Below are 24690 nucleotides of genomic sequence, written 5' to 3' on the forward strand. Positions count from 1 at the left end.
CCCTCAAAAACAGAGCATTAGGTCAAACATCCAGTAAATCACAAATTATCAAAACGTAATAAACATGGGAGAACTCATCACCATCACAGCTCATTCAATGAACTGCAAGGGACTGTGGGGTTGCTCAGACTTTACAGGACTGAACGCAGCCCCCTGCAGTGATGGTCAGGTGGCCCTCCTACAATGAGAACCACCTACAAAACACAAAGAATACAGCAGAATATACTTTGAAGGTAAGAAACTAAATGAGCAACAGTATAAATTTAAACAGACAATAATGAGGTTTTTGCACCACAAACAACATACTGTGTGGTATAGACGGACTAAGGACATCATTACAGACTTTTACCATTTATTAATGGTAGACATTTATTCAAGTTTGTTTTATGATGAGGCAGATATAATTTTAGGATTTTATGCCAATAAATGGCATTTATGGTTCCAACTCAAAAAAAGTAGGTATGGCAATAATGGAGACCAATTGTACACAAAAAGAACAATTTTTGAGTCACGAGAGTAAAGAAATTGATTGAGAGATAGTGTAGATGATTGATAGGACACTTGAATTGCAGGCATCAATGACAAAATGGTCAGCATTTAATAAACAAAGAAATATTTAATTTCGTACCTTAACCCATTATATAAATATACCCAGGCAATGCCAGGTGTTTCATCTAGTGAATCATGAAGACATCTAACAAGTAGACAAAATCAGCGTCTTGTCTAGGGTCATAAAATTTCATACGCATGGTCACAGCAGTTCACAAATAATCTTACTAACTGATGAGACTGCATTGTTTTCCTCCAGAATATTTTGCTCTTCCATAACGACCTCATAAAACTGTTTACCCTTTATTACCAGGGTAGTGATATTACAACTGGAGCCAACACATGCTCAGACATCACCCTGTTGCAGATAAGACTAATTTTATTAAAAAATATGGATTGTAAATAATATGTTAAAGCATTTAAAAACATCTTTAGCTTTAAAATTATTATGAGGTATCCTGTTATATTTTATTAAATGCCCAAACAACACTATTTATTTTTAATAAACTGCTTTCCTTAGTATGAGGAGCCTCTTCCAGCCACCCCAGATAGAAGGCTGGAGCCAGCCCCAGGAATATACCCTCCCATAAGCACCCACACCAGTGCCCACATATCACCAGCCAAGTAACATTCACCAGGTAACCAAACTGCATTTCACTGGATTATGGGAGTAAATCCGAGAACTCCCAGTTAACATTATTTGATCCCAATGATTTTAAAGAACATTTTCTTTTGCATGTACCTGCTACCCTTTATATCCAAAGCCAACTGGTTTTAAGAAAGAAAATGACTAATATTAAGCAGTTTTAGAAACCTGATTTTTTGTAGTTGTTTGCAGCATTATTTAAAGAGCCCTAGAGACATCACTACACATTTTAATGTATTATTGAATCAGTAGACTGAAGGTGCAATGCTGAGGTAAACTGCTCAGCTTGCATTAATTCTTTTACAGGCTCCTGTTTATTTTATCTTGTGTGTCCAGTGGACTAGTTCTCAATTATTAATGCAATCGTCTGTCTCTGGCAGCTCAGCCATAGCCCACTACAGTTGCTACTGTGAGTAACATGATCAGAATCAGCATTACAATGCAGAGCTGAGCAGAAACAGTCTTTATTAAAAGAACCTGTGAGAACTACCACTTGCAGGTGTTTTTATAATGCCATAACCTTTTTAAAAGACGTCTGATGCCACCTTTCTCTTTTTAATATGATATGTATTGACCTGACAGGGTTTGGTATGACATAGTATTTAATGTCAGTGATGACTTATTGAAAAAGCTGCTAAGGGCTTATGAAGCCCTAAGTGATACTATTTCTCCTGCCAAGCAGCTTGTATTACAGGTTGTGTTGTCTTTAAAAAAATGGACCTTTAAATTGCACAACATAGATTGCTGGATAACATAATTGTTTATGATTTAAGCAAGACTGGCTTTGAGAATAAATGTGTGAGTTTTTAAAAGTTTCTTAAATGTAAGAAAAATATTCACTGGCAAAATGTTCTAACACAAATCCTTGACACTTCTGCTGACTGCCTGAAGAATTTAGTCTTTATGTCTTGTACAGGATCCCAAAATAAATACATCAAAATATCTAGTATTTTTAAATGTTTTCCAACAGATCACAAAGACTATCCTGTGGCCCAAATATTTAAACGCACGATCGACAGATTGGTTAAGATTAAGTAGGAAGCCGTAAACAAATTAATTTCTTAGTGAAAAACAGGCGGGGATTATTGTACATTCATTACAAACCAGACATTGGCTTAATCCTATTATGACAGCAGGACTAGCATTTACTACGATGAAAGCACTAGGAGAGAAGGCTGTGCATTATAAAATAAAATTAGCATCATACAGTACATGATTCTCAGGGAATGTTTCATACTCTTCTGTGTATTAGGCAAAATTGTTTACATTTTTATTACACGTAAAATAAACAGATATACAATACAATACAATACAATACAGTTTATTTTTGTATAGCCCAAAATCACACAGGAAGTGCCGCAATGGGCTTTAACAGGCCCTGCCTCTTGACAGCCCCCCAGCCTTGACTCTCTAAGAAGACAAGGAAAAACTCCCAAAAAAACCTAGTAGGGAAAAATGGAAGAAACCTTGGGAAAGGCAGTTCAGAGAGAGACCCCTTTCCAGGTAGATTGGGCGTGCAGTGGGTGTCAAAAGAAGGGGGTCAATACAATACAGTACAGTACACAGAACAATTTCTCAATATAGTAAGAAATAAAAAAAAAATATATATAAATTTTAGAAGTACAGAGCAGAATTTAACAGTAGATGATATATCCCATAATAAGATTTGTATTTGTATAGAGTCCTGGAGACCTCATCCTTCAAGCTGCCTCCCCCATTTGGCCATTCCACGGCTGAAACAGTGCTGGGCCAGCCAATCCGATGAAAGGACCCCTCTCTCCCACGATTCCCGCGATCCTCCATCTGGGATGACTTTTCCTTAGGCAGGCAAAACAACTTGGCGGGTGGGCCGTGGCACCAAGTGCCACATTTGAGTACCGAGAAGAAAAACAGAATAAGTGAGGGTTAGTATACAATTATAACTTTCATGTTACTTATATTTAAGTGCTAATGACTAACAACAGAGATGCAGTCTGTACAGTTAATCAGCAGCTCTAGTCAGGATATGCTAAACTGAAGTAGTGAGTCTTCAGCCGGGATTTAAAAGCTGAGACCGAAGGGGCATCTCTTATAGTAGCAGGCAGACCATTCCACAGTTTAGGGGCCCTGTAACTAAAAGCTCGACCCCCCACTGTTATTTTATTAATCCTTGGAATCATAAGCAGACCGGCATCTTGAGAGCTTAATGTGCGCTCTGGTTTGTAAGTCATGATAAGTTCAGACAAGTAAGCCGGACCTCGACCATTTAATATGTAACTGTATTAGATCTTAATCATTCACCCCTTATTGAACCTGGTTAATTCAGTTTAAGTTTCAGAAGGACCAAAGTTTGTCCAAGCAGCACTGGGAACAAAGCATGCATTAACAAAGAAAAATGTAATTGATGTTTATAATAAAAAGATTATTTATTTTTTGTGGTCAAATTTTATTAAAAGAAATGAAAATGAGAAGTAAATAATTATAACTAATTATGAATCCAATAGGTATTTAAGAATAAATGAATAACCCTCAACCCTCACCTACATGGTAGAGCATTATCCTTGTATCTATGTATATACTGACAGCTGGCGCTTTAGATTTCACAAATTCAAATCTCACATGTATACATATTTCCAAGCAGCGTATAGGACAGGTCTACTCAATTATGGCACTTCCATCTCCATCATTCAGCAATCATTAGATATTTTTTTTATTGTCGCCAGTTTTTACACACTGCCATATGTTACTTTGTCTCGGTCAACCTCAAGAGGAAAAGTAAAAGGTTCTTGATAAAGAAATGCACAGAAAACTAATACCTTATTAACTAAAAATATAGTGTATAATGAAGACCCATCCATCCATTGTCTTTGCTTGCTTATCCAGAACAGGGCTACAGAGCAGCTGGAGCCTATCCCAGCAATCATTGAGCACAAGGCAGGAACAACACTTGGACTGGGTGTCAGTCCATTGCATGGCACACACACTCGAGCCAATTTAGCAACATCAATTCACCTAACCTGCATATCTTCGGAGTGTGTGAGAACACTATAAGGAAAATATTCTGCTTTAATAAGTTATTTAATTCAATATGAAATTATGTAAGCATACAAGAATATATATTCAACAAGCATTTAAGCATACAACTGCATACACAGAAAAATTTAAGCATACATGTTATTTATTGGTGGCACGGTGGCACAGTGGTGGTGCTGCTGCCTCGCAGTAAGGAGACCCGGGTTCGCTTCCCAGGTCCTCCCTGTGTGGAGTTTGCATGTTCTCCCCGTGTCTGTGTGGGTTTCCTCCGGGTGCTCCGGTTTCCGCCCACAGTCCAGAGACATGCAGGTCAGGTGCATTGGCAATCCTAAATTGTCCCGTGTGTGTGTGTGCCCTGCAGTGGGCTGGCGCCCTGCCTGGGATTTGTCCCTGCCTTGTGCCCTGGGATTGGCTCCAGCAGACCCTGTTACCCTGTGTTAGGATATAGCAGGTTGGATAATGGATGGATGGATGATATTTATATATTGTCTCATCCTTCATCATTATCATCATCCTGTGCAGATGTGCACCTGACCAATATTACAGCCTTCTTTCCATGAATGGCAGAACATGCAGTTATGGCTAGTTTCTTATTTAAATAGAATATTCATATTTAAAATGTATCCATCCATCCATTGTCTCCCGCTTATCCGAGGTCGGGTCGCGGGGGCAGCAGCTTGAGTAGAGATGCCCAGACTTCCCTCTCCCTGGCCACTTCTTCTAGCTGTTCCGGGAGAATCCCGAGGTGTTCCCAGGCCAGCTGGGAGACATAGTCCCTCCAACGTGTCCTGGGTCTTCCCCGGGGCCTCCTCCCGGTTAGACGTGCCCAGAACACCTCACCAGGGAGGCATCCAGGAGGCATCCTGATCAGATGCCCGAGCCACCTCATCTGACTCCTCCCGATGCGGAGGAGCAGCGGCTCTACTCTGAGCCCCTCCTGGATGACTGAGCTTCTCACCCTATCTTTAAGGGAAAGCCCAGACACCCTGCGGAGGAAACTCATTTCAGCCGCTTGTATTCGCGATCTCGTTCTTTCGGTCACTGCCCATAGCTCATGACCATAGGTGAGGGTAGGAACATAGATCGACTGGTAAATTGAGAGCTTCGCCTTGCGGCTCAGCTCCTTTTTCACCACGACAGACCGATGCAATGCCCGCATTACTGCGGATGCCGCACCGATCCGCCTGTCGATCTCACGCTCCATTCTTCCCTCACTCGTGAACAAGACCCCGAGATACTTGAACTCCTCCACTTGGGGCAGGATTTCGCTACCAACCCTGAGAGGGCACTCCACCCTTTTCCGGCTGAGGACCATGGTCTCAGATTTTAAAATTTAATGTTTCCAATTTTCAGTGGGTGTAGCTCATGTAAAAATGGCAAAAAGGATAATAATCAAGCACCATTAACTTTCTGTCTATTTTCTGAACCTGCTTAGTCTATCACAGGAGTTGAGGGGAGCCTACAGTATTGGGTGCAGAGCAGTAAGCAATACTGGATGGGATACCAGTCTGTCGCAGGGCACACTCAAATATACAGCAATGCTCACTTTGAGCTTATTCAGACAGGCCATTGAACCAAGCCGACAGGTCTTTAGAATGTGGTAGGAAACTGGAGTCCATGAAGAAACACTACTTAGGCATGAAGAGAATTTATAACCTTTAAACATTACAGCTTGAAAAGAATAGCTTGGAAAAAAGTAAAGAATTTAAGAATTACAGCATCAGAAACTTGATGAATGAGAATACACCATTCAGTCCATCTTTTGGTTAGCTATTAGCTAAGTTGTCCCAAAAGCTCAACCAGTAGTAATAGCAGTTGTAACGGTAGTAGTAGACGTACCTGCATCTCTGGAGATGTGAGGTTTGCTGCCCTGCAGTAAATATTACAACAATCAATCATGCAATTACATGTGTGTATTAAAGTAAATTATAAAAAACTAACACATGTATTTTTTCATGTATTTTGACACAAAGCATTAGCAGTTTACCACAGATTGGCTTCATGTTTTCCATCTTCAGATTTCTGGACTCCTTTGCAACTGCGGCTCTTCAGAGAATCCTTGGGTACCGCTGGTTTGACTTTGTGTTAAATGAGTGGTTGCTCATGGAGTCCTGAATGAGACACATTATCTGCATTGTGAGGGAGGGTCAGTTACGGCACTCTGGCCATGTGGCACGATTCCCCAAGTGTGATCCGGTTTGCTGAGGACCCGCGTGGCTGGACCAGGTAAAAGGGCTGCCCATGTAGCACCTGGCTGCGGCAGATAGATGGTTATTTTGGGAAGGTGGGGCTGCACTGTGAGACTGCCTTTGGAGTTTCCAACCAGAATCCTGAGCTGTTTCGTAGTGTGGTGCGTGCGGCGACTTGCTGTACCAGAGCATGCTCCCCAACCTGTCCTGACCTGACCTAACCAATCAGTAATTTACACCACTCCATCATACTTGCCCATACTGTTTACATCCTATGAACCGGTTGGGTGTATTCCTTTGAAGGTGACCTTCTTTCACTTATAAAACACCTCTTTGTATCTCCTGGTGAACAATTGCTCATCTTTGTGGATTCACAGTCTGAAAATTCCTTCCTAGGACATTTCTTTAGGCTGTTTTCTAAACTTCTGCAAAATGATTTTAAAGCTTTAAAATTACTTCACCTGCACTCCATTGCAATAGCACTATACCATTTGCCTGGGCTATTGACCAACTCATTACAATTCATTGTTATAATTGGTTGTGTTTGTTAAGGCTTGTTCTATCCAAATAGTCTAATTAATGTATCTTGTACTATTATTTTGTCTTTTGGAGTCCTCTTCGTCTTCAATCTTGATTTCTTAATTGACAATGTCTGTTTCAGCATTCTTCTGTCTTTTCCAGGTCCTATGCGGGGCTGGTTTCAGTGGTCACGTGGCATTCAAATCCAGGGTACTTTGAGAATGCTGGCTGATTGGGCAAGAAATGCAGGACTATCACATTTAGCAGATGATTTCTTTGCAAAGTTTTCTGCTACTGCAAACATACTGGCCACACCAATGCTTCAGTTAATCCAGGTAATTTATGGTCAGCCTGGAATTCCACAAAATTAAAAGTGAAATATCATTATGTTGTTTTACTGAAAAAAGCTTATTGAAACCATTTTCTATTCATCTTAAAATATAGTTTTATAGTCAGTTCATAAAAAGATTAATCTTATCTCATTCTAATATTTCTTGTCTTATTACTCACCAACTTACCATAGGGAGCTAAAATGCACTGACCTAGACTTCCCTATCCCTAATAACAGTTTTCAGTTCCACTGTAAGAACTGTTACATTTTTAGGCCACCTAAAAGATGTAATCCCTTCATCTTTTCCTGAGTCTCGTCTCAGGATATTGTGTCCATCATACCTGTGGAAAGTCTCCATAGGGAACCCCAAACTGCTTCAATTGTTTCTTCTCTATCCCTTTACTCCAGTGACCTTTTTGAAATTTGAGCTCCTCATCATTTTATTGTGAATGAACCTGCAGCACTGTAAAGGGATAGCATTGTGGCCACTTATGCCTGCAATCTCTTTCAGTGTATGAGGATGTAGATTTATCAGAAAATGACAACTTCATCCAAGGACACAGTTTCAGCTGTATGGTTGCAGTACTACCTTCAGTGCCCCATCATGCTGGTCACTTTTGTGATACCCTCTTTTCCTCACTCATGAATATGTACCCCCGGGTGCTTAAATTTCTCCAGTTCAGATATTCATTCTTTTCAAATGTATACATAGCACAAGGTGGTCTTTTTCAGGAAAAAATCATTTTTAATACTATGGTCAAGATTAGACATAGCTTGCATTACCTATAAAATTAAATCCACTGTGATTCAATGTTAAAGTTAAAACCACCAGGAACTATACTTTTAACATATTAAATATAAGATCTAATAACACTTAAATCTGTCCAATGCCCAACCACAAATCCTAAATCACAAATCCCACAATTCATTCTCTATAAATATAGGTGATGGTGCTATCAGATCATCATGCTGGATCAGGATCACAACAGAGGAAATGTTAGACAGTCCAATTTCATTAGTTTCTGCATCATGAATTTATGGCTATGAAGCAAATAACTAGAAATGCAACATTAAATTGAGCCACTGGATATATTGTTAATACAGGATGCTGATAACTTTAAGCATGTCAAATTGTAAAATGAGATGTTAGAGATACCTAATAGTTTAGCAGGTATTGAGTCTAAGAAGATGAATTTATGATGGTGCATGTAGAGTATGGAGTGGTCAAGGTCAACAAGAAATTAAGAAAAAAGATAAATTAAGAGTGATTAATGTTGTTGAAAAGGATCAGGAATTTAAAAAACAAAAAGCCTGGGGAAAATCGTTAAGATTTGGATGTGATGACTTTCAACTTGGCCACCACATACAGCTGCAAACTCCACAGAGCCTAACAGACAACCTCATTTGCAACCTTGTTTGTGACTTCATATCCTGGACACAAAAATCATTAACAGGATAGAAAAGGAAACCTAGTTTTTAATAAATTCCACTTGATAACTACAATGGAAATAATATACTGTAGTTGAGTTCAAAGTATAAAAACCCCACACTATTGCAGTGTCTCCCACCGGGAAATCTTGGGATACATAGTGATAAGTCTTGTCTAGGTGCACAAAACATTGCAACCAGTATTGACAAATTTTCACAACTTAAATGTTCATTAGCTTAGACTGGTTGAGGATAATTCAAAGTTTCACATATCATGGGTCACATGAAAGTCAACAGAGCCTTGCCCTGACCAGTTTTAGCCAGTTTTACCATTATATACAAGAGCCAGTCTTGGCAATAATGTTGTTCCAAGAATCCATGGTGGCACTGATACCCATGATGCCCAGTTGAAAAGAAGTTATGTGGGACAGCCATGTAAATTCATCACTGTCATCAGCGAGGGGCAGCATCACTCAAGTTGCAAGTCCAGAGCTACTGGAATGAGAGTACAGAGTACCCCATCTTAGCTAATTGAGTTAAAGGAGAACTGCCCTTGCTCTAGTAACCAATTGTGCGTCTTCTTTTTATAGCAGGCTTCCTTTATTTCAGTCTTACTTTTTCTTCCCTGGACAAATCTGACACCCATTGTCTGTACATGGGAATTCACTCAGGGCAATGCCACCTCTCTGCTGCTCATCCCACCAATCCTACATCTTGAGGTCTTCAGAGTACAGAATGACTCTTGGAATTATTACAACCTCTCTCGCTCTCTCTCTCTCTCATGAGCAATCAGGCTTCTGACTGCTTCTTCTTTTTCGCAGCAGACTCTCTTCATTTCAGCCTTGCTAGATTCACCCCTTTTTCTGGAAGGCAATTGGTGGGGGTCTGGAAAAGTACAAGTCAGGTGATGAATTTATGCAGGACTGATTAAGAGAGACAAGATTTCAATAATAGAAATGTAAAACTGAATTTCATTCTATGGATATTTTATTCAAATACTGCCAACATGTGGCTATCAAGTAACCACGGCACCTTAGTAAGGCAGGTACACGGTGCAGATAAAAAAGCAGTTATCATAACAATTTGATAAATTCTTCAAAGTTGTTATGAAGCACAAAAAATAAGATTTTTTTCTAGTATATATTTTATTTTATTAATAAAACTGCTAACTGGCATTTTATAAGTCTGTATTACAGTCACAAGCTCTCCATAATATTCCTGCTTCCTGCTGGAATTAGCTTCTGGAAAAGCACTGCTTTCTTAACACATTACCTGCATCATTCTTTAACATTCCAACTTTGTAAAGTTAGTTGGACTTGTCTTCAAACTCAAATGCATTCAGGTTCCATACTAAACAATTTCAGAAGAATATTATTATTTTATCAAATACTTATATTTTCACTTACAACACTGAGTTACCAAACATTCAGAATTAGTAAGATTCTTTAATTCTGTGTCTTATCAGGAATATTAAAATTAGGTATGGACCTGAATAGAAAAACTAACATAAGACATCAATACAACCAGGACTGAACCCACCATAAGTGCTCCCAAGGTGGACCAAAATAGATAAACTAGTTGAGGCTCCCCAAAGGCTCTGAACACCACCAACACAAAAGAAAAGAAATTAAGACTTACCTCCTACAAAATATGCAAATGCACAAAAAATATTTTTAATGTTGTACATTCTAATTTGTTCTTAAATCCACTGACCTACTTTTGTATTTGCTGGTTTTCTGCTAGCCCATCTGCTTTGAATGTCTAGCCTTTTACTGATGAAGCTCTATTTTCTCCTTAGATGAGTTGGAAGTGTCTGTGTACCGAGTACCCATCTCTTACACCTGCCCAGATACACCATCTTTTAGCGCATTACCAGCTATCAAGTGATATTGGGCCCATCCCTGCATGGCATCCGAATCCTGACGAGGAAGCACAGATTTACAGGACAGGTTAGTGGACTTCATTTGCATTTCTAACATTTGATGAATTGATAGGAGAATGAGGAAACACACAGCATGAGGACATGAGTGGTACAAGTTAAACAGGCTTATCATGAATAAATAATAAGAATGGGTCAGTACTAGTAAAATAATGGTGACCAGATGTCACATGTGGGGCTCTATGTACGTCAGTTTTTCAAATTAAGTACTAGCATTCCAGCACAGTTGAGATGACATCACCTTCATGCCAGTCCAAATCATCAGTATAAGTTTGTAACACATGATATCATTCATTTTCTTTAATGACCAACTCTTAAAAGAATACTCCACTCAAAAAAGATTTTTTGTATATATTACTTACCCAATCTGGTTTGTAGCGACAACTGAGGAAAATTTTTAATCTCATGTTATCAATGAGAACAGAGATAAATAACGTCTCTAACAGAATGGGAGCCAATTGTTACCAATGCTGGTCAACAGCAAAGACTATCAAAAACATCCATTAAAAATCTCACATTGCTTGTGTCGCACAATCCACATGTCAAGTCAACCAATCGTATATTCACAATGATCAAAAGACATATATTTTTGCTAAAATATTGCTAAATAAATACCTTCAGAAAATGAAAGTACTCTGCAAACATGAAGTCCATTTACACGCGATCATGCTTTTGAATTGAAGACCTGCCTCTCTCCCCCATTAATTGGTGAGTCATTCCTAATGGATATGTATATTGTGTGACGCGAGTAATGTGAGATTTTTTAATATCCATCCATCCATTTTCCAACACGCTGAATCCGAACACAGGGTCACGGGGGTCTACTGGAGCCAATCCCAGCCAACACAGGGCACAAGGCAGGGAACCAATCTCGGGCAGGGTGCCAACCCACCGCAGGACACACACAAACACACCCACACACCAAGCACACACTAGGGCCAATTTAGAATCACCAATTCACCTAACCTGCATGTTAGGCAAGCCACTTCAGTTGCCACATTCAAATTACGCTTAAAAACGCACTTCTTCACATTGGCTTTTAATTCTTAACTTGTTTCATTTTCTACTTGTTTTTCACTATTTTCTCTATTTTATTGGATCCTCTGACCTGTTTTTAGTTTTTAGTTCAAATTCTCTCTTAATGTTTGCTTTAATATTTTGTTTTTAGTCCTGTTTTGTTTTAACTGTACAGCGCTTTGGTCGGCAGTAATGCTGTGTTTTTAAGTGCTCAACAAATAAATATAACTTTGAAAAAGTTACCAACGCACAGTCTGGCGTTGCAATTGGGACAGTAGCAGGGTCTTTCTGTTGTCTGCACATGAGAGAGTAGAATGTCGGTGCCTAATCCACACGATGGACATGCACATCAAGTTGTTGTATGCTACCACAGCATAAGGCTTAATGACTCCTACATTTCCCATGACAAAAAAATTGACAGTTGCTGCAAGGTGAACAATAATTAGGAGGCTAACATCTTTTTTGTCCTTCCATCATTTTGCCTTTTGACCATGTAAATACTTCACCTGGCTGCAATGTTGTATAACTTAAGTCACCAAGCATGTCACTGCGGTTTAGCAACAGAATACTGTCCTGAGGATTATTTTGGTTTAAAAATTAACACTAACAGCCTAACCCAAAAGTCACTCTGGCTTAACTGTGCTAACATAGAATTCTGAGCCTGAGAGACACTCAGGGTTAATGCCAAGGAGGTTAGTATATATTTTACATAGGGAAATAATATTACAAATTGCTATATCTATTGGAAGGAAAAAATATACTTTTGACCATTAAACATAAAAGTTCTTCCTGTCATACTGTAGAAAAGTTGTTTTTTTCATTTCACATAAACAAATTTACACTAAGACCCTATGACATGCAATTTGATTTATCAAAATCTTCAGATTCAGAATGATAGGTGCCAGAAATGACTCTGTTGAATTGAATAACAGTATTTGTGTTTCTCGCTAATAATAATATTAATAATATATTTATATAGCGTCTTTCCTATCCTGAAGCCACTTTACAGAGTCTCATTTTAAAGTTTGTATTTAAACAGATTACAGTAATTCATTTCTTCACTTCCCAAACCTGTTTATTTTCATATTGGATCATCTAAACCTACCATGGCAGCACTGGGTATAAGGCAGGAACCAAACTCAAAAGAGAATGCCATTCTATCATATGGAATAGTTTCTCACAACAAGCCAATCAGCCTAATCTGCATGTGAAACTGGAGTACACGGGAAAGACTATGCAGATACAGGGAGGACATACCTTGGCCAGCCTTGCGATGAAGAGAGATAGCAGCACTAAATAATGCACTGAATTGCTGGCCTTTTTAAACAAATACACAATAAAATGCTAAAGCATAAAATATTTAAGAAGTGTTTACTATGGCTCTTTTATTTGCCAGGAAAAAGTGAAGGTGCTGCATAATATAAAACGAATCTGCAATAATAAAGAAAAATGTTTGCTTTTATAGCCAGCAATGCATATATGTCAGTTCCTGGCAGCCAATACGGAACACTCCTAAACTCACTGTAGTAATATCTTTTGTTGTAGGTGAACTATGTTCTTTCTCCCCAGGCTCATTAAATTGTTGAGAAAAATCTGTAAACAGTTTTTGAAGTTGCGCTGGTGAGCACAGTCAGGAAATTTGTTAGCTGTCTTCTTTCAGGTCAGTAAAGTTAGAACATGAGAAATCAAACCAGACAACTTTTTATATATCTGACTTTAGGCATCCCTCTTTCCTTTGGCCCTTGTAAAGGCAGTAAAATCTCGCAGTAAAATCTATCTATCTATCTATCTATCTATCTATCTATCTATCTATCTATCTATCTATCTATCTATCTATCTATCTATCTATCTATCTATCTATCTATCTATCTATCTATCTATCTATCTATCTATCTATCTATCTATCTATATGCTTGCACTTCTTAACAGCATTATAAAAATGTCAGGTTTTCATACGGATATGTCAATGAAAAACCAATCTTCCAACTCACTTATTCAGAATAGGGTCTTGTGGGTGCTGGAGCATTAGCCATAAAATAAGCAAAAACAAGTATTTAATTTAAAACATGAAGGAAGGATTTGAAGTGTAGAAACACAATAATAAAAAATAAAAACGTACCTACTTGGACATAGTAGACAGAGACAGGCCTTCATACCATTTATCAGGCATCTCTCTATCACTTCCTATCTTTCCTTTTCTTTGGCTGGTATTCCATAAAATAACTGCTCATTTAATAATAACAGTATAACATCACTTGAGTAGTGTTGTTGTATGAAGTGGTTTTCAAGTTCAAGTTTATTGTCATGTGCACATATTACAATAAACTTCCTGTTATAGGAGATACAATGTAATCAGTGCCAGTCAAAGCCCATTTGGAGCCCAGGGCAGGGGAGGGGAGACAGCAACCATTGGTGGCCACTCTTTACTATTTGAACTAGACAATCGCATGGGGGTCTCCCTCAGTGTCTGGAGCACAAGTCAGTTCATCAACATAAACGGCACATTTCTGTGTTCACACCTCACACTTTATACAGTGCATGCCCTTTAACATTCCTATTTTTTTTTTGGTTTAGGTGCCTCATGCCGCCCAGGGTGGCTGCCCATGTCAACTGTACCAAAATCTGCTACTGAATGCAACTATAATATGATTTCAGGATTTTGGTAACAGTGATATGCCCATTTAGTTCATGTGATTTATGTGCACTGATAAAGAATAAATAGAATAAAGAATAATCTGTTAAGAATAAGGATGTAAAAGGAGCCAAGATTGCATATTGTAGAAACATCTTGAAAAGTCAGAAAGAGCTTCATGGTACATTAATTTCCAGTTTCAGTTAATTAAAATTTTATGTTATTTTGTGGTTTAATTGATTTATGTGTTCAATAGTTAGAAACATTTACAATCAGCATAAGTCATTATGATGTGTTCAAATGGATTTGCAAAACAAATATTTTCAGTAAAAGTCCTAATGGTGTCAAGCACAGTACTTCATGCAATGCTGATTGCTTTATTACTGTGGTCAAGTCACGTTGCCATCCGTTGCCCTGATGAAAATAAGAATACCATGCAATCCCTTTTATTAAACATTTAAAATATTAAAAGACCAAACTGTGTTTATATTTCATCTGTTAACTATTGAGTGTGACAGCAAAAGTGAAGGATATTTTTGATACAGTATGATCAAAGGTTACGCTAATGTTAACAATCATGTTGTTTTGTTTTCAGGGGATCTTCTAGAGAGTTTTGAAAACCATCCACCTATTGTCCTGCCCAGCAGTGGGTTCAAAGTGAATCTGGAATCTGACTGCGTGGATGATAATATCTACAGACAATTGCTGTACGTACGTCACTTCCTCTGGGGCATCAAGACCAGAGCTTCACCGTCCAATGGAAATTCAGATATGCAGGAGCTGCCGGTAGGTACAACCGGTACTTGGTTATTTTGTCCTATACAGTAGTTGTTAACATGCAGAAGAGACAACTCTGCAACATATAACAGTACATAATACATTTTCTTTTATCGCTACATTCTATTTTTAGCAAAAGCGAAATCAAAAACATGAGTCTTGTAGGGCTAAATCAACTTCATGTCACCGATGGATGCATGAATGCATATGACCATGCATTTAGAACACTATATTAAAGTTCAAAGTTTTTTGGGGCAACAGCTTTATAGGAAGCAATGGATTTATATAGGCTTGATTTAGAGATTTATTTGTCATCATGATATATAGCTACTAGTGATAATTACAGACTTCTTCTTACATAACAATTGCAACATAAATTGTGCGGTCTTTTGATACTGGTATAAAGAGTGAATAATTAAAAATGCATAGTCTGAGGTGGCGGCACGGTGGCGCAGTGGGTAGCGCTGCTGCCTCGCAGTTAGGAGATCTGGGGACCTGGGTTCGCTTCCCGGGTCCTCCCTGCGTGGAGTTTGCATGTTCTCCCCCTGTCTGCGTGGGTTTTCTCCGGGCGCTCCGGTTTCCTCCCACAGTCCAAAGACATGCAGGTTAGGTGGATTGGTGATTCTAAATTGGCCCTAGTGTGTGCTTGGTGTGTAGGTGTGTTTGTGTGTGTCCTGCGGTGGGTTGGCACCCTGCCCAGGATTGGTTCCTGCCTTGTGCCCTGTGTTGGCTGGGATTGGCTCCAGCAGACCCCCGTGACCCTGTGTTCGGATTCAGCGGGTTGGAAAATGGATGGATTTATGTCCAGAGATGGCATCTTGCATCCCAAAGCACACAGAATGAAATAGGGAGACACCCGATCTCAAAGGAAGATATTTACTGAGACAGTTCTAAGCTGAAAGATCCATCCATCCATCCATTATCCAACCCGCTGAATCTGAACACAGGGTCACGGGGGTCTGCTGGAGCCAATCCCAGCCAACACAGGGCACAAGGCAGGGAACCAATCCTGGGCAGGGTGCCAACCCACCGCAGAAGCTGAAAGATCAACTTTGCTAAACGTTAAGAAAAAAAAGAAACCATTTTGGTGGCACAAAACAACACAATTCTCTAATACGTCTTCTCCATATTATACAACTAACTTCTATTTCTTAACTTACATATAATTCTATTTCTTAACTTATATATAATAAACCTTATTAATGCAAAAACACATATAAAAAAATTACATCAAGGATACACCTTGCAAAGAGAACTTCATAGCATGTCTGCTTAATCCATATGCACTGTTTGAAGGAACCTGAACAATTTGTGGGTGTATTCTTAAACATTTGTTATGAAATGGTCACAGACACATCACTCAGGTGAGGCTTACCAGCTGTTTATCTTCAGAGTTACCAGACTCGGTTTCTGAAGATCTTGCTTCCCACCACCCAATGGGCAATATGGCTAAAGGAAGTCCTCACTTGTCCTTTTGATCCCCTATCTGAAAGACTTACGCACTAGATTCTCTGTTGCACCTTTAAAAAGCACGAGTGACTGGATTGGCATACAACTGGGTCACTATAAAAAATTCTTCAGTTATTACAAGTCAAAGAAAAATCTATAAAAGTCTAGTGACACTGCTAAAAGCTGCAGATGTTTGTAAAAAAAAAACCAAAGAATGAACATTAAAAAGACATAAATTCATCATTCCCCTATGACATATTATTTTGCCAAGCTCATCTGATTGTCAGATGTTATTTATGGACAATGGTCTTTCATAAGCACACATCAGGATTATATTTAATATTGATTCTGACTCTGACCTCCAAGCTATAAAGATTTTTGTATAAGTTCTTGTGTCTCTTCCTCATTGACCCAGATAGCAATGTATTACTAGTAACTTTAGAGAAGCTTTCAACAGGAATATATTTGTTGTGACTGACACAATTTGAATGGGGCCACAATTGCCTATTTGGCATTTGCAACAACAATAACCTTAAGAAGTCTTAAACAGACTGCATTTGTATGTTTTGCATTTTCTTTATTTGAGAGTCCACAAAGAGTTTTTATGTGGTTATGAATCTTACTGAGAATGTTTACTACACCACACTAGTATTCATAGTTGCATTTTTTGCAAAAGTAGTTTGTCATATATAGATAAGTAAGTGACTTATGCAGAGAACACTGTATTAAATCCCCTATCAATCCTTGGAGTTTTGATTATCAAAGCCACCTTTGGCGAGTCATGTCTATGTTATAGCAGTCAATCTGCATATCTGACTGACAGTGAATGGTGGACCTGACTTTGATGGTCCTGCTATGGTAAACTCACGTAATAGATAACCCTTAATTCCTACTAAAGTCAGTGTGCAGACGTTTGACAAAATTGGTTCTGTGTAAAGGAGAGAAGGAATAACATTGTGTATTTTCTGCCTTGGGGGCGGCACGGTGGCGCAGTGGGTAGCGCTGCTGCCTCGCAGTTGGGAGACCTGGGGACCCGGGTTCGCTTCCCGGGTCCTCCCTGCGTGGAGTTTGCATGTTCTCCCCGTGTCTGCGTGGGTTTCCTCCGGGCGCTCCGGTTTCCTCCCACAGTCCAAAGACATGCAGGTTAGGTGGATTGGTGTTTCTAAATTGGCCCTAGTGTGTGCTTGGTGTGTTTGTGTGTGTGTCCTGCGGTGGGTTGGCACCCTGCCCGGGATTGGTTCCTGCCTTGTGCCCTGTGTTGGCTGGGATTGGCTCCAGCAGACCCCCGTGACCCTGTGTTCGGATTCAGCGGGTTGGATAATGGATGGATGGATGGATTTTCTGCCTTCACTAATCCATACAATAAAGATTTCTTTTAATATTACTATTGTGGCTTTGTTTCATGTATTCATTTTAGCTTTCTTTATGAATATCCATTCAGTTTCTCCCTTTTGCCTTGTGCCAGTGATTAAAAATACAGGTAACATACATACAGTATATATCCATACAGACAAAACAAAGCAAATTATGTATGTTGATTTCTTACGTTTAAAGTCATATATTTTTATAATGTCATTGGTGTGTATTTACTAACTGCATACCATTTAGGTTTTCATCACCTAGAATAATGAAATGAATTTTTTTCTTGTTAGGTTTACTTCAAGTTCATTAATATATGGAAGCAACAGCTTCTCTGTCACAGAAAAGACTGCAGAATTTACTGGAACTAAAAACCGTTTTTAATGCCATTCTCATTAAGAATATATTTTAAAATTTTGAGAATATTATATGTGAATATTTGTACAGTTCTGAAAGTGAAGGAGAAAGAGACTGACAATTCAACAGGCTGTGAAAGTGGCATTGTAAGAAATGATCCAGAACAATTTATCTGTTGGGATGTTCACGTATAATAGAGTTTTGGGTGTATTAATAATGGGCCACCACTCCAAAAAAGTCGAGCCAAGAAGGGTCCAGTGGTAGGAAACAGATCATTGATAAATGAGACTCAAAAAGCCAGGCTACAGGTAGTCCAATATAAAAATGAGTGCAGCTGAAAGAGACCTAACAAGCTATAAGACATATCTCTGGATTTCGGTGGGCTGGCTTGGGTTTGTTTCCTGCCTTGCGCCCTGTGTTGGCTGGGATTGGCTCCAGCAGACCCCCGTGACCCTGTAGTTAGGATATAGTGGGTTGGATAATGGATGGATGGACATCTCTGGATTAAATATGACTGTCAAAAATCCAACCAAATGCTGGTGAAGAACACGATGGTGTCCTTATAGTAAGGTAGGGAATATAAATATTGGATATTAAAGAACTGAAAAACATTGTTTAATTTAACAACTCCCATAGTTCCTGGTGATATATGCTGACATGAGGGCTAGAGCATAGTGAAAACAGCATAAATTCACCAATCCAGCCTGTTGAGACTCAATAATATAGTTTGATAAGGCTGTGTAAATGTGGGGTGTGTGGTTTTCTGACAAACATTATGTCTCAATTGTTCCCCAAAGATGACAGTAAATTTAGGTTGATGTAGTTGACTCTCCAGTCACCATATCATGGCCTAATCTGTCATCCATGTAAGGAGATGAAATAGGATTTTCAAAATAGAGATCCACATCAATCATTCTGTAACACTTTCCAACACATGGAATTTGACACGAGTTAGCATTGCTATCCTGTGCTTTCAAAACATTCTTCATTGTTTCATTTGCTCATCTAACTCAAGCTGATCTGAACGTCAGTGCAGAACCAACTTACAAATATGCCTAACAAAGTGTCCACATTTTACCTGTTTTAATATTTAAATCTTAGAAAAATCAAGTCATGATAAGAACCCTATCAAATATAAAGACTTTCTTAATTTTACGTATACGTTATTCAGTAGTACAAACAATTGCCTCTATTAAAGAGAATATTTTCACTAAATTTCTATTACTGGGGGCATTAAATAGATAAAATTTCAAGATTAGGAAAAGCAATTCAGTAATAATATGCTTTATTATAATCACCCATTAAAAACATTTCTCACCACATATATGTGCTTCATAGTGAAATAATAAGATGTTCCATGACATCCCCTATTGCTCACATGTAACTAATATGCTTTCATCCTTTATACTGTTTATTTAAGAGAAAATTACGTGTGTATGCTGATTGTGATAATTAAATTAAATAATAAAGGGTCTAATGATATAAAAAAATGTTGCAGTACTTTTCAATATATATCCTGTATTTCCAATGTTTCTTACGACTTGTCAGACTCGAGGAGTATCTGCACTATTAAACTGGCTACATGTTTAAGTCTACATCTCTGAAAAACAAATTCAATCATTATTCCTCAGTCCTGAATCGGACATTATTGAGAAATGCCTTATTAGTAATAATGGAAAATCATCTGGAACGTACCTGCTAGAATTTAATAGAGCCATTCAAATTTGGGTGGCAGTGGAGCTTCTCTTCATCTTCTCATAACCATTAGACCTGGATCATATAACATAACGTACATTGCAATCTCAAGAAAATGTGGCATGTTCCACCTAATATTTAATAATGTAGTATTGTAGTCTGTACTCTTAAAAACAACTGAAAATCATATGCACATGTAAAACTCTTTACCCACACAAAAAGAACTGCAGAAAATTCATTGGCTCAGGTATGCTGAATGCGTATATAGACAGCTCAACAAAACAACAGACTAATTTTAATAAATATGTTAAAGTGTGTGGTTTGCAGAAAAATGATCTTTTTCCTTATTCAGTATGTTTGTATTGATGTTTATCGTATCACATTCAGCAAATCAAATTGCAAAAAATTCACTAACAAGGATAAGAAAATGTTTAACAAAATGTGTTAAAAGCAAATGTTCTTTGAAGATAATTTGACCCTAGTCCTTGCTAATGCAATTCTGAATGTTAAAAAAAAAATACTATTGAATGTGTTATGAGTATGAGTGTCTTCCGAAAGACAATGCAAATATTACATTACACCTTGGCTTAAGGACACTTCCATTTAAGTAGCAAATCATTTAAACAGAGCTGATCTTCCTGTCATGCTGGAAGCAGATGTAAAGGTTTAGGAGACATTGTAATCCAGTCGATAATAGGAACCTTCAGCACTAGGCCAAACTAAGTACTAGACATTAAAATCATTACTAATCTTCTAATGAGTTTAGGTGATGTAATGAGGCAATATGGCTACTAGGATTATACTGTATATTTTCAACTACTTTACTAAATGCTTAATTGAAGAACCTTTGTATTCAAAGCAGTTACATCCTCTTAGTAATTCAAGAATTGACTTCTTTTAGAGTCCTCTCTCTGACAACAAGAAATTGTAGAATTGTACTTTGATATAGCTTGTACAGTGACAGGCCATTGATACACAGTACAGTAAAGTTAACTGTGTTAAAATCATCTGTTTTGAATTCAGTAATTATTTTCTAATAATCCTCCATCTATGTTCTGAACATGTTAGAAACTATCACAATGAAGGGATGCCAGGTTGTCATAGAGCATAGTATCGCACACACTCACACTGACATAATTAGCTAATTTGCAGTCACTAGGTTACTTTACACTCACAACACAGATATGTAGAGGACATAAAAGTGACAATACTGTGAGGAACTGCACCTGGAACTATGAAGCAGTAATGCCAACCAGACCAGCATGCCCCATTCTAGCCTTATGTTTTAATGTGTGAGTTAAAGCCACTCATAACAAGCGATACAGTACATGACAATTTTGAAGATGAAATGATTTGCATTTTTATTTGACTACTGACAACTTTTAGTACCAATAAACATCATAAGGGGTTGGAGTTCTAAAAAACTGAACTGTGCCTTAGTTCAATGCAGGATAAGAGCAATTTATTCTCCACTGTATTCATTAATGACAGTTACAGTATACCTTTCAAATATCAAATTATTCCATGAGAGATAATAAAAGCAAAAGGAGTAGTAGAAGTCTTAGCTTTATGAGTTCTCTAATCATGAATGTTTACTTTCTGTATGTATGCTAGATTAACTGGGGTTTTTTTGTAATACTTTGGCATTTTATACTACAAAGCAGTGCACAAAATGTAAACTTTTTAACTTGAACTTATATGAATCTTCTTTTTTAATCACATGTCTGTATTTGCAGAGCATACAGCTATCAGCCTCAAACTCTTAAATATTACGCAAAAATAAGTTAGCTTGTCCTTTATTGATGATGTGATGTGACTCATGAAAGTATCTGGTAAGAATAAGGAGTATATCAGCATCATCATCAGGATACGAGTGAAAACAGAGTCATGGGCAGGTTTCTGTCTATTGCTGAGTTCTTGACCCTAAAGTGTCCAGAGTGAAAAGGGTCAACCTAACAGTTGTACTGAATTCAAACTAACAAAGAGCAGAAGAGCCTAACAGGCTATGGAAAAGAATAATCAAAAAAGCAATATGTGGAATAAAAATCAGAGGTCAAAAAAGAAGGGATGATAATTTTAACTAAATTGCCTTTCCCTAACTACAATAAATCACAACATTTTTCAAGAAACATTTTCTCCAACATCTTGTATAGCATGGCATTAACATCATGAAGTCACATGTACTGCAATGTTAGCTCATATGCTTGGCAACCAAAGCTGTCTTAAAAAGCTGCATATCAAGGACAAAGTGTAAAAAGAAAAATGGCGATGTGGAAAAGGATCAGTGTTGGGAAATATACTGCGGAAAGGTCATTCCGCATACAGAACCCCCTCAAAGCTATCACAATGACAAAATAATGACAAGAACAAAACAATGAAAACACATATAATTATTTTATACTTGGTGTGTATTAAATGAAATAATCATTCAGTGTATAAACCATGTCATGCTCTTTACAGACAACCCCATTGGTAAACCGCAGCAGTTTGGCAGCAGTTAGAATGTTCTGTCTCTCTCTGTGTTAGCTGAGGTGCTCCAGGTGTGGAGGGCTGAGGGTTATGGAGGGCTGCAAATCAACACGGTTCACCAGGTCAGTGGTTGTGATGTTCCAGTGTGTTCCATTGTGTGGTAATGCTTTTTATAAATTTAAGATAATATTGTTTTAAAACAATAAACCAATCAATGTTAACTAAGAGCTTGGCCCGTTTTGCTAAAAAATCTCTGGTAACAAAGAATCTTCTCACATTTCTGCTGGTAGAGCTCAAGTAATACTTTTAATACTGCTAATAATGAAAAAAAAGCAAAAATTTATATTCATAAGAAAAAAAAGCAATTAAATATAAAAATAATAAGTAGAAATAAAATATATACTGTACAACGTATACAAGAATATTATTTCATAAGCATATTATTTATATGAGCTCAAAACTTATTAAAAATGCACAGACCACAGTAATGCAATATTGATTGAGCTTCCTTGCTGCCTACAGAGAAGTACCTCAAAAACATATAAAAGTGGAATAAAATGGCTTTTAAAGCCAGAGACACGCAGTCATAGTTGTCAGAGTTATTTATTTTTAGCACAAAGACTAAATACAGTGACAGTTTGTCTGCTTTTGTGTGTCTTGAAGATCTAAAAATACTAATATAAAATCCTGGTGGAGATCACAAGATGACCAAATTGGTGAACTAAAATAATCTTTATTTGTAAAAAAAAAAATTCTCTAAGATACGTTTGGATTTTGGAGAAACAATGTATTATAATCTTTTTTTACAAAGGTATTTCCTACAACATAATTTTATGATTTAGACTCCAAAATATGATACTAATTTTTTTTCTCTTTTTTGTTCTTTTCATACTTGCAGTCAGTAATGCCTAAATCCTTCTTTATCAAACACAAAAGAGAAAAGATAAAGGAAAATATAAGGTTGAAACTCTAATTAAAGAATCAGGAGTTAAAAGTCAAGCAAAAAAAGTTTCTTTGACACATTTTACTTAGTCTTTAGGCTAGATGCAGTCACTCCCCATTTAGATCAGAGTGGGTAAATACTTATGGCCCCAAAATGTTTACTGTCGCCTGCAGCTGATGTCGCTTCCCGAGCACATGCATATCCCTGATGACAGCACACAGCAAACATGCGACAAATAACACATGTGCCAAGTGCAATAGCTTTATGTACTGCAAAGCAAACAGATGGCACATATTAAATGTCAGCACATCAGATCCTGACAGAATGCCCTAATAAGATGTACACGTCTATTCGGCTACTTGGAACAAAAATGTACAAAGGCTCCATAACAATAGTGGAGAATGTAAAATACAGGAGTGGACTGATGAACTGTCCTTTGCACCATAGCTCTTCTAATATAGTAAGTAATGATGTCTACCACCTTACTTTCTGTGTGTCAAGTAACCTCCGCACCTCATATTTAGACTTGTCAATAATCAAGTAAGGCAGCCTGGGTAAAGGACTACTGGGCAGAACAGCTTACAAAGTAACAGGGTTTGATAAAACTGTTAGGAAGGAGGAATGAAATTCCAAAATATTTAGCCTGGCCAGTTTTTAAGAGATGGGAGCCTCCTGCTGGATTGGTGTGGAGTCACCTGTCAGACAGAAAGGTAGCTTGTGTGTCCAATCCATCCATCCATTCACTTTCTAATACTCTTATCCAGGTCAGGGATTTGGGTAGCTGGTGCCTATCTTAGCATCACAGGGCACACAGCCAATTCCATATAAAGTAGCAGTCCATTCCAAGACACAACCATGCACACACCCAAAAGGAAGAAGAATTGTGTGTTAGTGCTTCACATTTGTTCGGCTAACTGCCAGATTGGCCCAGTGTGAGTGCAGCGGTTAGTGTGAGTGGGCTTAGGTATTCTCAGCTTGTGCCTGATGCCGCTAGGATAGGCGTTGACCCTCATAACCTTGAATAGGGTTAATCAGGTTTGGAGTATGTTATGATATGTAAATCTCTACTAAAAATAACAGAAATTATACTGCCAGAGTATGTGAGTTTTTAAATCAATTTAAGAATCTTTGAATAATAAACCATCTGTTTGAACTGTTTAGTATTTACTGTTTGATATTTTTCCATTTCAGTATAGAGTCATTGGCTCCACTTTACAGCAGAATAGCCAGATTTATTATAAAACATCAACAATTAGTGTTACTAGTCACCATCTGACTTAATCCAAGATGGCTGCTGCCTCCAACGTTCTCTCCACAATCTACACTTTTCTTGTCACCCTCGGTCTTCATGACGGGCTGAGGTAGGATGGTGGTACTGT

At 38.0% G+C, this 24690-nt stretch overlaps 1 protein-coding gene across 3 annotated transcripts in view; it reads left to right on the plus strand.

Moving 5' to 3' along the window:
* Positions 1-24690, plus strand: part of radil (Ras association and DIL domains) — a 121112-nt gene that overhangs the window by 77079 nt on the left and 19343 nt on the right. For all 3 annotated transcript variants that reach the window (XM_051933777.1, XM_051933779.1, XM_051933778.1), the window contains 3 exons: positions 7078-7250; positions 10473-10623; positions 14858-15048. In XM_051933777.1, the coding sequence (XP_051789737.1) occupies positions 7078-7250; positions 10473-10623; positions 14858-15048 (515 nt within the window). The remainder of the gene's footprint in view (positions 1-7077; positions 7251-10472; positions 10624-14857; positions 15049-24690) is intronic.

The sequence above is a fragment of the Erpetoichthys calabaricus genome, chromosome 11 (genome assembly GCF_900747795.2).
Source record: "Erpetoichthys calabaricus chromosome 11, fErpCal1.3, whole genome shotgun sequence".
Lineage (NCBI taxonomy): Eukaryota > Metazoa > Chordata > Cladistia > Polypteriformes > Polypteridae > Erpetoichthys > Erpetoichthys calabaricus.